The 12,680-nt window shown below is 36.2% G+C and overlaps 1 protein-coding gene across 3 annotated transcripts in view; it reads right to left on the reverse strand.

The window, feature by feature from the left end:
- The window catches only part of LDAH (lipid droplet associated hydrolase), a 224,415-nt gene that overhangs the window by 157,205 nt on the left and 54,530 nt on the right, over window positions 1-12,680 (reverse strand). For all 3 annotated transcript variants that reach the window (XM_004484777.4, XM_058287671.2, XM_023586434.2), the window contains one exon: window positions 5,198-5,341. In XM_004484777.4, coding sequence (XP_004484834.2) covers window positions 5,198-5,341 — 144 coding nt within the window. The remainder of the gene's footprint in view (window positions 1-5,197; window positions 5,342-12,680) is intronic.

The raw sequence follows: 12,680 nt of genomic DNA on the forward strand, positions 1-12,680 counted from the left end.
TTTCTCCTCGTTTTCTTCACCAGTGCTTACTGGAGATCTAAAGCAGTGGTACTCCAAGTGTGGTGCCAGGACCAACAGCATCAGCCACACCTGAGAATGTGTTAGAAAAGCCAGTTCTCAGGACCTGCTCCAGAGCTACAATCAGCAACTCGGGGTGGGGGCCAGTAGTATGTTTTAATAATGTGATTCTTATACATGTTAAATTTTGAAAACTGCTGCTCTAGGGTAATCCTTCATGTCTGTTTTCAACTTGCAAAACAGTTGTTCATGTTCTTTTTGAATGTTTGCTTTTGTTATCACCACAAACTTCAGGTACTCACTATGATACCTGTCCATTAACTAAATCATTAACTAAATCAATATAGTTTCTCTCTATTATGGACGTATTTCCTCACCAAGGTAAGAATGTAGGAATAAGTCAAGTTAGCTACTCACCATTAAGTCCATATATGAAAAATGAAGGGGTATCATCCTTCTAAGTATCCTGCTAGTATTTCCACTACTTCCTAGCTTCCTGTCTATGACTTATCTCTTCTCCTGCCAGAGTTCAGATAATAGAGAGGGTAGCTGAGAGCTCTTGGAAGTACAATGCTTAAATGACGTTCCTTTGGTCTTTGGTCTTGCAGACTCTATTCATTTCCAAACTTAAGTCAGCACCTTTCCCCCTATCCTCTCCATTGGGGTTATTTCATATATTTGTAATACAGCTAGGTTATCTTTAAACATACATTTTTTACCAGAGAAGTTGTGAGCTTACAAAACAATCATGCATAATGTGCAGAATTCTCATACATCATCCCTCCACCAGAATCTTACATTGTTGTGGAACATTTGTTACAGATTATGAAAGATCATCATCAAACTATTACCACTACCTACCAGTTAGGTTCTCTTGTCATAATCTGCATTCTTTCCTGGGATTCCCTGACCTCATAAGCGATTTTTTTAAAAAACACATTAAGATTTACTCTTTGTGCTATACAGTTGTATGTGTTTTGTCAAATGTATAATGCCATGCATCCACCATTACAATAACATACAGAATAGTTTCACTGTCCTAAAAATCCTCTGTAGGTCACCTCTTTATACTTTCTACTACCCTCCCCCTGAGCTCCTGGCAACCACTGATTTTTTTACTGTCCCTATAATTTTGTCTTTTCCAGAATGCCAAACAGTTGGAATCATACAATATGTAGCCCTATCAGATAGCTGCTTTAACATAACAATATGCATTTAAATTTCTTTCGGGTTTTTTCATGGTATTTCTTCTGATTGCTGAATAATATTCCACTATTTGGAAGGGTCTCAGTTTGTTTATCCATTCACTTACTGAAGGACATCTTGGTTACTTCCAGATTTTAGTGATTGTGAACAAAGCTGCTATCAAAATTTGCGTGCACCTATTAGAGAGGCTGCTATTAAAAAGTCGGAAAACTGTAAATATTGGAGAAGATGTGGAGATATAGGAATGCTTATTCACTGTTGGTGGGAATGTAGAATGGTATAACCACCACGAGGACTGTTCAGCAGTTCCTAACGAAGTTGAATATAGACTTGCCATGGGACCCTGCAATATCATTGCTAAGTATATACCCAAAAAGAACTGAGAACAGTGACACAAATAGACATCTGCACACTGATGTTTATAGCAGCACTATTCATGAAAGGCAAAAGTTGGAAACAATCCAGGTTTCTATCAACTGATGAATGAATGAACCAATTGTGGAGTATATACATGATGGAATATCATGCAGTAGTAAGAAGAAATGAAGTTGTGAAACATATGATAACATGGATGAACCTGGAGGACATTTATGTTGAGTGAAGCAAGCCAGACACAAAGGACAAATACTATAGATTTCCCTATTAAGAACTAAATATACTGTGTGACATGTAAATATATTATGTGAAATATGAATATGGGTAGAATTGTATATATAGGGCCATTTTTCCTTGAAGCTGAACAAATATAAGTTAATACTACAAAATGTTAACATCAGACAAAAAAAAAAAACATTATACTAAGTGAAGAAGACCAGATAGAGTATGATTCCATTTATATAAAATGGAAATATAAATCAATTCATAAAGATGAAAGATTAGTTGTTATGTAGGTCTGAGGAAGGAATGCAAAGGGGTTTGGAGTCTTTCTTTTTGGAGTAATGAAACTGCTCTGGAATTTTTAAGATGATGAATGTACAATATTATGATTATACTAAAAGCCATTAATTATATATTTTGGATAGAATAACCAGAAACAGCAGCCGTGTACAGTGGGGGAAGAATACAGAGATTGAGAGGAGAGGAATTTTCCTGTTTCTTTGTTTTTTTTTATTATTATTAATATTGAAATAATGAAAATGTTCTAATAATGATTGAAGTGATGAATGGACAATTACGTGATTATAGCATTTGATTATACACCTTGGAGGAATTGTATGCTTTATTAAAATGTATCAAAATCTATTTTTTAAAAATTTTGTGTGGTCATAAGTTTTCAACTCAACTGGGTAACAACCTAGGAATGTAGTAGAAGATTGACTGTCAGAAAGTGCCACACTGTCGTCCAAAATGGGTGAGTCATTTTGCGTTCTTACCAGCAGTGAATGAGAGCTCCTCTTGCTCTGCATTTGGTATTATTTTCTGGATTTTAGTCATTCTAATACATATGCAGCAATATCACATTGCCATTTTAATTTGCAATTTCCTACTGACAAATGACATTGACCATTATTTCATATGCTTGTTATTTGTTTATCTTCTTTGGTGAGGTACCTTTTCAGAGCTTCAGAGTTTTGCTGCCAAAAGTCAAGGACATGTAGAGCTTGAAAAACCAGAAGAGACAAGGAACGACTGATTCTCTCCTAGATTCGCCTAGAGTCTTCAGAAGGAGCATGGCCTGCCAACAACACCTTGATTTCGGACTTCTGGCCTCCAGAACAGTACGAGAATAAATTTCTGTCGTTTGAAGCTACCCAGTTGGTGGTAATTTGTTATGGCAGCCCTAGGAAGCTAACACACTGCTCTGATTTCTCCAGTTTCCTATGGTGGAAGCTTAAATTATTGATTTCAGATCTTTCTTATTTTCTAATACATGCATTCAATGTTATACATTTTCTTCTAAGCACTGCTTTCGATGCATACCATAAATTTTAGCAAATTGCATTTTCATTTTCATGTATTTCAAAATATTTTAAATTTATTTTCAAACTTCTTCTTTGACCCATGTGTTATTTAGAGATGTGTTGCTTCATCTCCAAATATTTTGGGATTTTCCAGTTATGTTTCTGTCATTGCTATCTAGTTTAATTCCATTGTTGTCTACGAACAATGCCATTGTTGCTTAGCATATGCATACACTGTTTCTATACTCATCTGTCCCCCCACCTTGTTTTGTACATTACAAATTATATCCTAGTATTTATTTAATTAATTCTTTATTAAACATTTTCTTGGTGTATAATACATGCCAATTAAAATTTCTGAACAAATAATGAGAAAACAAATATGGCAAAAAAAAAAAAAAAGACTTTCAGCATCTAAATGTAATTATTTAACTAAGGGTTAAGATACATAGTTCATTGTTATTATTAGAGAAAAATTTAACAAACACTAAAAATACACTTCCTGGTGCTACAACTTTGAGATGCTTACTTCAGCCTGGCCAAAAAACCATGAGCTATTGAAAAAGTATTAAAAGTACTGGGAAATCCTAAAGCAGGTCAGTAAGATAGGGAATTAACAGATGGATCTAGAACCTGGCAAGAAGTCCATGTGGACATCAGCAACCCCAAGATGGCTGCTGGAAGATTCTGCCAGTCAGAAGACTTCCTCCAGAAGCCAGGGAAGCCCGGATATTCCCTAAAGACTTTATCATTGGGCCTCCTGGAAGACTGATGAGAGAAATAAACAATCAAAGCAGTGAACAGCTGGAATTCCTCCCCTGCCATTAGCAAAGGAGTGAGATAATTAGCAGTTTAAAAATCAGAACCATGCCTGAGTCTCTCTCTCATGTGCTCTCTTGCTTCTGAACCCGGACACCAGCTGACTTCTTCCCCGCTTGAATCACTACGCAAGTAAAACCTGGGCATTTATAACCTATAATGGGAAATTGTAGCCAGTAAATCAGCCCTCTTTTAACATTTTTCAGCCCCTTCCTCTCTAGCTGGGACCCCTGCTCTGTTATTTTCTCCCATTTCTCTCACCTCCCTACCTGAATAAATTACTGGCCTAACTCACCCGGCACACTCTTGAAAATCATTTCTGCAGTATACAAGAACCTAAACAAAATCCGGTAACAATCCCATCTATTTTTTTTTTCCATTCTCCATTTTTTAATTTATTTTTAACTGAATTTTTTTTGAAGATCTATAGATCACAAAAAATGTTACAATAAAAAATATAAGAGGTTCCCATATACCTACCCCACACCCCATCCCACCCCACTCATCCCATATCAATAACCTCTTTCATCACTGTGGCACATTCATTGCATTTGGTGAATACATTTTGGAGCACTGCTGCACTGCATGGATGATAGTTTACATTGTAGTTTACACTCTTCCCCAGTACATTCAGTGGGTTATGGCAGGATATATAATGTACAGCATCTGTCCCTACAATATCACTTACGACAACTCCAAGTCCAGAAAATGCCCCCACATCACATCTCTTCTTCCCTCTCCCTGTCCTCAGTAGAACAGAAACAAACAAAAATACCTTCAGATATGAGGGTCAGACACTAAAGTCAGGGTGTATGGTTAAAACTAAATATAATCAAAACAAGTCCTAGATATCATTTAAATCATTCATAGAGTACAGGTTTTTGTGTATTCAAACTTGCACATCCATGTCTAAAAGTATCATGAGTACATAATAAAATTAGTTTTTTTCCACCATGACATTAAAAAAAACTGGAAATACAGTACATGATTAATAATTATATAGCTATTACTAATTGGTAAATAGATAAGGCAAGCCATAGCCAGATTGGCTGATTTGTTCAAATTCGTATAGAAAATTATCTGCAAAGGAGTTTAAATGTCTCTAAAAATCCTCAAATTACCAAATATGGCATCATGGGCCTAATGCCATAAACAGAAGCTTCCATGAGTGTAACTCCTTATATTAAGCAGGCTTTCTAGAAACATGAACACCCACTCACTGCAAAGGAAAGTAGGCATTATCAAGGACATACCATTCGAGGTTGTCAGAATCTTCTTGTCTTTGGGGACAAAGGCGTGCCCAGCATGACTAATAACCCAAACTGGAAAGCGTCCATTTATCATAGAGTACAACGCCTTTGCAAAAGGCACATAAAAGGCACAAAAACCTGGATTACCTAAGAAAAGAAAGAGTCTTTAGATTAAGCAAATCAATAAACATACGTAAGGTAATATCCAGACTGGAAAAATTAAAAGAATCTATTTCTCCTTAAAGTTTATATTACAAATCTACTAACATTTATACTAATACCTCAATTTTAGTATGCTTTCTATTTTAAATCTGGAAATGATCACTTACAGAATTTCTGCTTCTGTTTCATTCTCTAATTGTTTTAAATATGTTCTGTTTCTCAACTCACTAAGTGGAATTACCAATCAAAAACCCATTGCTCAAGTTCAAACAGTAGGATTCATTCTTGGTTTCTTCCTGTTCCTCACATCCAATCTCTCAATTTAGTCTTCTAAATACATCTCAAATTTGTCTACTTCTTGCCATCATTTCTCACCAGTTTCCTATAACAGCCTTCTAATGGGTCTTCTATCTACTACTGTCTCTTTGGAATCCATTCTTTAGAGTAACCATTCTTCAAATCTCAAATCAAATCATAGTAGTACACTTCAGGGGCCTCCAATCGTCATCTGAATAAAGTCTAAAATCATTAATACTACTTATAAGGTCGTTCGAGGTTTGGCTGCATTCAATTATCAAGGAGCATGAAAACTAGAAAAATAGGTCAGTCAAATCAGTGTAAGAATCATTCACAAAGAGAACTCTAAAGAGTCTACTAAGGGCTTCCTTATCTTTTATTACAGTACTTAAGTGGTAAACCAATATATAGTTTGATAGTTTGGGGGAAAAAACAACTAATACATGTAGGATTTTCTTGTGCACATATACAGAAGGTATTTTTGACATGGTTTTGCTATAGAGACAGAATGAATAAATGACCTATTTTAAAAATATGGAGGGGGTAAGAAATGAAACAGGGTTTTCATTTGGCAATCATCATCTTTACTCTAACAAGAGACATATTGCTAATCATAACCTGAGTTCCTATGGGTGTGAACCCATTTGTATACAGGAACCCTCTAAAGGTGCATTATTAGTTAAGATGTGGATTCATTTGTGTATAGGGTCTTCTAAAATCCTATTTAGGTATGGCACAACTGAATCAGGGTGGGCCTTAATCCCTTTTACTGGAGTCCTTTATCAGAAGAGGAAGTTAGTTAGAGAAGGCCATGAGAAGAAGCCAGAATCAGCATAAACCAGAAGAGCAGATGGAGAGAGGCATGAGATGGGATGCAGATATGCTAGCAAAGGAACCCAGAATGCTACTATCTTGACTGAGGCAAGCCACCAGCAGAATGCTACAGCTTCGGGAAGAAAGCATGTCCTTGCTGATGCCCTGATTTGGTACATTTCCCTCTAAACTGTGAGCCAATAAACAGTCATTGTTTAAGCCAACCTAATGTGTGGTATTTGTCATAGCAGCTTGGCAAACTACGATGAAAGTCTTCAGTTACTGGTGCACTTCCATTAATATCTATTTCTCCAATCAATTTGTCTATTTCCTCTGGCTGTTAGCTTTTCTCCTTTTTGCAATATGACATGGGTTCTACTGTATTGATGTAACCACTGCCATCCTTGTCAAAGTTGCACCAATTTCTTATTCAATGTCCATGTCTTTCATTTTCCTAGGGAGGCAGCGTAGCAAAGTGGTCAAGGGCATAGACTAAAGCAACACTGCCTGGATTGGAATTTGACTTTACCACTTATCATCTGTGTGACCCTTGGCAAGTTATTTGCTTCAATTTAGTCATTCATAAAATGAGGATAACAACTTAATGAGGACTAAATAAGTTAATATGTGGAAAGCAGTTAAATACAGCCTGGTACAGAGTAAATGCTGTATAAATGTTAGCTTTTATTATTTCCTAGCCATGATAGTAATATGGTACCCTATCACCCACATTGCTCTTGTGCTTCTGTTGTAATCTGACTTACTAACCGAAGTTCAAATTCCTTTGAGGGATAGTGCCATGGCCATCTTTGTCAAACATAGTGACAACTTCTTCAAAAGCAGTATATGCTTTTTGGTCAGCTGACTGGCAACTGTGCAGCTAAGGGAGAAAGAAAAGAAGAGGGGTTCACCAGCACAAGAGTTTTAAACATCTATGACAGCTGTAGATGCCACCGCTTCATGTTTTATATATAAATTTTCAATAACTCTGGAATATTTTTTTGGCATAAAGTACAAGGCTTTATCAGACTTCTTTCTAAGTGGCCAAGTGTTGCAATACCACTTATTACATTATCCATTCTTTCTGCACTGACTTTGAAATGTCCTTCTGATGCAAGACTAAAGTTTTATATTAACTTACTATTTCTGGCTCCAAATAATTCCATTTATTTTTTCCCCTTCTTTCTATGCCAATACCATACTGTTTTAATTATTACATTTTAAAAAAACGTTTTAGTAACTGGTAGGGCAAATCCATTATCTCAATTTTCTTGGTTGGTCTCATAAACTTTAGAATTATGTTCAGCAGTTTCAATTTTTTAAAATCCCTTTGGGGTTCTGATTGAAATTTCATTTAATTTTTATGTTAATTTAGAAAGCTACCACATTTTTTACATTACTAAGTATAACCTTTCAGAAATGTGCTATGTCTAATATTTATTCAAATGTTTCATGTCTCTCAATGAAATTCTATAATTTCTTCCTAAAGCTAGAAAATACTAGTAAGTAACATTTATATAGCACTTAATACATGCCAGGCTATAATAAGTGCTTTACATTTAGTCCTCATATAAGCTAGTACTATTAATATCCGATTTTATGGATAAGGAAACTGAAGCACAATGGTTAAATAACTTGACCAAATTCACAGAGATGGTACGTGCTCAATAAATATTTAATGAGTAAAGGAATACACAAAAGAAAATAATACTAAATATAAAAAAAGAACATAAATGACCTAGTGTAGTATCTTCAGTGTAGTTTGTTTTAATGTTACAAAGCTCTATTAAGTAGTTGGCATTATAATTAGGGAAACTGAAGGAAAGTCATTTACACAATATGTGGCACACAGTAGGTGCTAAAAAATAAAAGCTATTATTACTAGAATTATTGTTACATAAATAACTACACCATTTAGATGCAATCATAGTAAACACAGAATATATAAAAGCCAGCAGTAAGGGAACTGCTACAAAACAAGTTTTTCACTCTATCTCTTGGTTTAGTTCTGAGTTCTGTTACTTAATAGCTGTAAGATATTAAGCAAATCCACTTAACCTTTCTTGTTTACTATCTTATCATTGTTGGGTCAATGAGAGTACCAACTACTTTATGTTCATTCTATTTAGTACTTTAATTGCTTTTATTATTTTAGTCAGCAAATATTTTATGAGTATTTACTATATGGAAGTCACCATGTTAGGCATAAAGACAGATAAGGACTTTAATAGAATTTCCTTTTTAGTGAATGAATATATGCATAAAATTAAATAAGTAAATAAGATAATAAAAGACTGATAAATGCCATGAAGGAAATAAATATGGTCATGTGACAGAGAAGGGAATAAATTATGGTGGCCTGAAAAAAGTCTCAGAAGGTGAGATCTAAAGGATGAAAGGAAATCAACCTTGACAGAAAAGAAGGAAAGGAGAAAATATGCAAATGCTCTCAAGAAATAAAGAGCATGATGACAAGGACTGCAGGAACAGGGCCAATGGGTTCGGCAGATAAGGCTCAGCTCTCACTAAAACAATGGAGACAGAGCCAAAGGCTGTCTTGGAGACCTGCTTTTGGGGTCAGCAGATGGAGTGCTTACAACTAGTTCCCAGGAGAGTGCGGGAAAGAGAAATGAAGAAGCTGAAATAAATTCTGAGTAACTAAACCCTCCGACCCCCAGGAAGGGCTCCTATCCCCTCCCCTCAAGATACTAAGCAGGGGTAAAAGTCTGTTGCATTGCAGCTGAGAGAAGAGCAGACATCTTCCTCCCTGCCAGCTGTTTTGGAAATATGAAGAATGCAAAGGTGCCCTGAGTCATATAGGAGGGTACTGGACAGATAAAGACAACAAGGAAAACCGAGAGCTGCTTAGCCCTGTGGCTGAAAGCGACATACACCCCACCCTCAGGGCAAAAAGCCTAGGTGGAGCCACTGGCTCCGGGCTCCCAATGAGTGTGCGGGAGCATTCCCTGGGAGAGAGCTCCCACACACTGGGGTCTGGGAGGGTGGAGAGTGGTTTCTTCTTGGTGAGGTGGCCAGCTGATCCCCCACTGAATCTCAGAGGGGACCCTGACTGGACAGGGAGAGGGGAAGGGGAATCTCCTCAGACGGGCTGTCACACCCAGCCGCCCCTGTAAAGAGAGGAAAACTCCGGCAAACTGTGAGCAAACTAACTTGCCCTAGGGAAAGGGGGCAGATAGCCTTTTGAAAGGCTAACTAACCTAAGGAGACAGTTTAGCTCGGTGGAATAATTCGTGCCTTGCATGTATGAGGTCACTGTTCCATTTTCCACTCTTGGAGAAGGGATCCAACCAGTTATCAGGCACCCAGCTGAAACTGTGACAGGGAACATACAGACCTTTTTGTATTAGCTTTTCTTGGATCTCTTTTCTTTTCTTTTCTTTCTTTTAAATAAGATTCCTTTTTAAAATTTTCCTTATTTTCCTCACTTAAACCTGGTTCAAAACCCGCAGAGGGCAGGTTTCAAGATGATTGCTCGATAAACACCGGCAGCCTGAGAAGCTCCCTAGGGGTCTAAGACAAAAGACTGTTTTTCCTTGTTTATTTTTGTTTTTTGTACTTCTTTTATCCTTTCTTTCTCCCTTTAAAAAATTAGTTGTTGCTGTCTTTTCATTGTTTGTTGTGCTTCGTTTCCTTCCTTTTACCGATTTTTTTCTACCTACACACTATTTCTTTTCTGTCCATCTTTCTATCTTCTGTTTTCTGTTCTTCCATTCTACCTCTTTTTGTTTGGTCTTCAATTTTTCTTTTTTTAAAATTCTCTCTCCTATTATGTTTTCTTTCTTTTCCACTTTTTAAAAAAATTTCTCTTTTCTTTTCTCCCTTCTCTTCCGGCCTGTTAATTCATTCTATATATTTTTCTCCATTCTGTTTCACATTTCATTGCTTCCATTCCACTTTTTATTCTTATTCCTCTGTACTTTATTCACTTTCATAGGTCTTGTACGGTTCCTCTTCTAATTTTCAGTATTATTCTCTTTCTCTTCTTATCTCTTTCTTTTTCTCTGCTCCTTATTTTTTTCCCAAGGGAACATAGACAACAGAAAGGAAAAAGAATAAGAGGAACAGAAGTGGCACAGTGAAAGCCTAACCAAACACACAAAAACAACAACCAAATAAAAGCCTAGAGAGAGAAACTAATCAGCTGAATAAACCCATCAAGAAAAAAAGATGCCTAGACACTAACAAAAAATTACAAGCCATACTAAGAAACAGGAAGACATGGCCCAGTCCAACAAAGTAAAAACCAGGAGGAGCTGAAGGATATGGAACAACTAATCAGAGATGTCCCAACAAATACTATGAGTCAACTTAACGAAGTGAAAGAAGAGATTAAGGCTATTAAGACAACACTGGGAGAACATACTGAAGAAATTGTAAACATACATGAAAAGATAAGGATATGATGGTGATGAATGGCACAATGCAAGAAATCAAAAACACACTGGAAACACATAACAGCAGGTTTGAACAGGCAGAGAAAAGAATCAGCAATGTGGAAGACAATATATCTCAAATCAAAAAGATAGTAGAATTGATAGATAAAAAGACAGAAAAAATCCAGCAGCGATTTATGGGTTTGAATGACAACATGAAATTCACAAACATATGCATTATGGGCAACCCAGAGGGAGAGGAGAAGGGAAAGGGGCCAGAAGGTGTGTTGGAGGAAATAATGGCTGAAAATTTCCCAACCCTATTGAGGGATATGAACGTACATATCCAAGGAGCGCAGCATATCCCAAACAGTATAAATCCTAACAGGCCTACTCCAAGATATATACTTGTCAAATTGTCCAATGCTCAAGACAAAGAGAGAATACTGAAAGCAACAAGAGAAAAGAGATCTATCACATATAAGGGAAACCTGATAAGGTTATGTGCTGATTTCCCATATGAAACCATGGAGGCAAGAAGGCAGTGGTATGACATAGTTATGGTGGTAAAAGAAAAAAACTTCCAGCCAAGAATTCTCTAATCAGCAAAGTTGGCATTCAAAAATGAAGGAGAAATTAAGAGAGTTTGTTAATAAGAAACCTGCCCTTTAAAAAATACTAAAGGGAGTTCTGCAGATTGAAAGGAAAAAACAGGAGAAAGACAGTTGGAGAAGACTGTAAGAACTAAAAAAATAAAAAATAAAAAATAAAAATAATTCCTTGACAGTAATAACACTGAATGTTAATGGATTAAACTCTCAAGTCAAGAAATAAAGACTGGCAGAATGCATAAGGAAATAGAACCCATCTATATGCTGTCTACAAGATACTTACCTTAGACCCAGGGACACAAGGAGATTGAAAGTGAATGGTTGGAAAACCACTGCAAACAATAACTAAAAAAGCACAGGAGTAGCTATACTAATATCGGACAAAATAGACTTTAAATGCAAAACTATTGTGACAGACAAAAGAAGGACACTATATATTAATAAAAGGGATACTCTATCAAGAAGAAAGAACAATCATAAACATTTATGCACCTAATCAGGGTGCCTCAAAATACATGAGGCAAACACTGGAAAAAACAAGTGGAGAAATAGATACCTCTATAATTACAGTGGAGGACTTTAATATACCATTATCACCATTAGGTAGAGAATCAATAAAGAAACAAAGACCTTGAATAATACATTAAAGGATCTGAACCTTACAGACATATATAGAACATTACACACAAATACCACAGGGTATACATTCTTCTTGAATGCACATGCATCATTCTCCAGGCTAGACCACATGCTAGGCCATGGAACAATTCTCAGTGAATTCAGAAAGACTGAAATTATACACAGTAATTTCTCTGAACCCAATGGAATGAAGCTGGAAATTGGTAAATGGCAGAGAACTAGATTAGGCACAAAGATATGGAAGTTAGCACACTCTTTGACAAACAGGTTAAGGAGGAAATTGTGAAAGAAATCAGTAACTATTTGAAACGACTGAAAATGAAAACATAACTTATCAAAACCTATGGGATGCATCAAAAGCTATAATGAGAGGGAAATTCATAGCCATAAATGTATATATTAAAAAGAAAGACCTAACCGCATACCTGGAGAAATTAGAAAAAGAACAACAAACTAACCTCAAAACAAGTAGAAAGAAGGAAATCAAGACTAGAGCAGAGCTAAATGGAACTGAAAATAAAAATGGATTAGAAAAAATAAACAAAACCAAAAGCTGCTTCTTTGAGAAGA

This window comes from Dasypus novemcinctus, chromosome 25 (assembly GCF_030445035.2).
Source record: "Dasypus novemcinctus isolate mDasNov1 chromosome 25, mDasNov1.1.hap2, whole genome shotgun sequence".
Classification (NCBI taxonomy): Eukaryota; Metazoa; Chordata; class Mammalia; order Cingulata; family Dasypodidae; genus Dasypus; species Dasypus novemcinctus.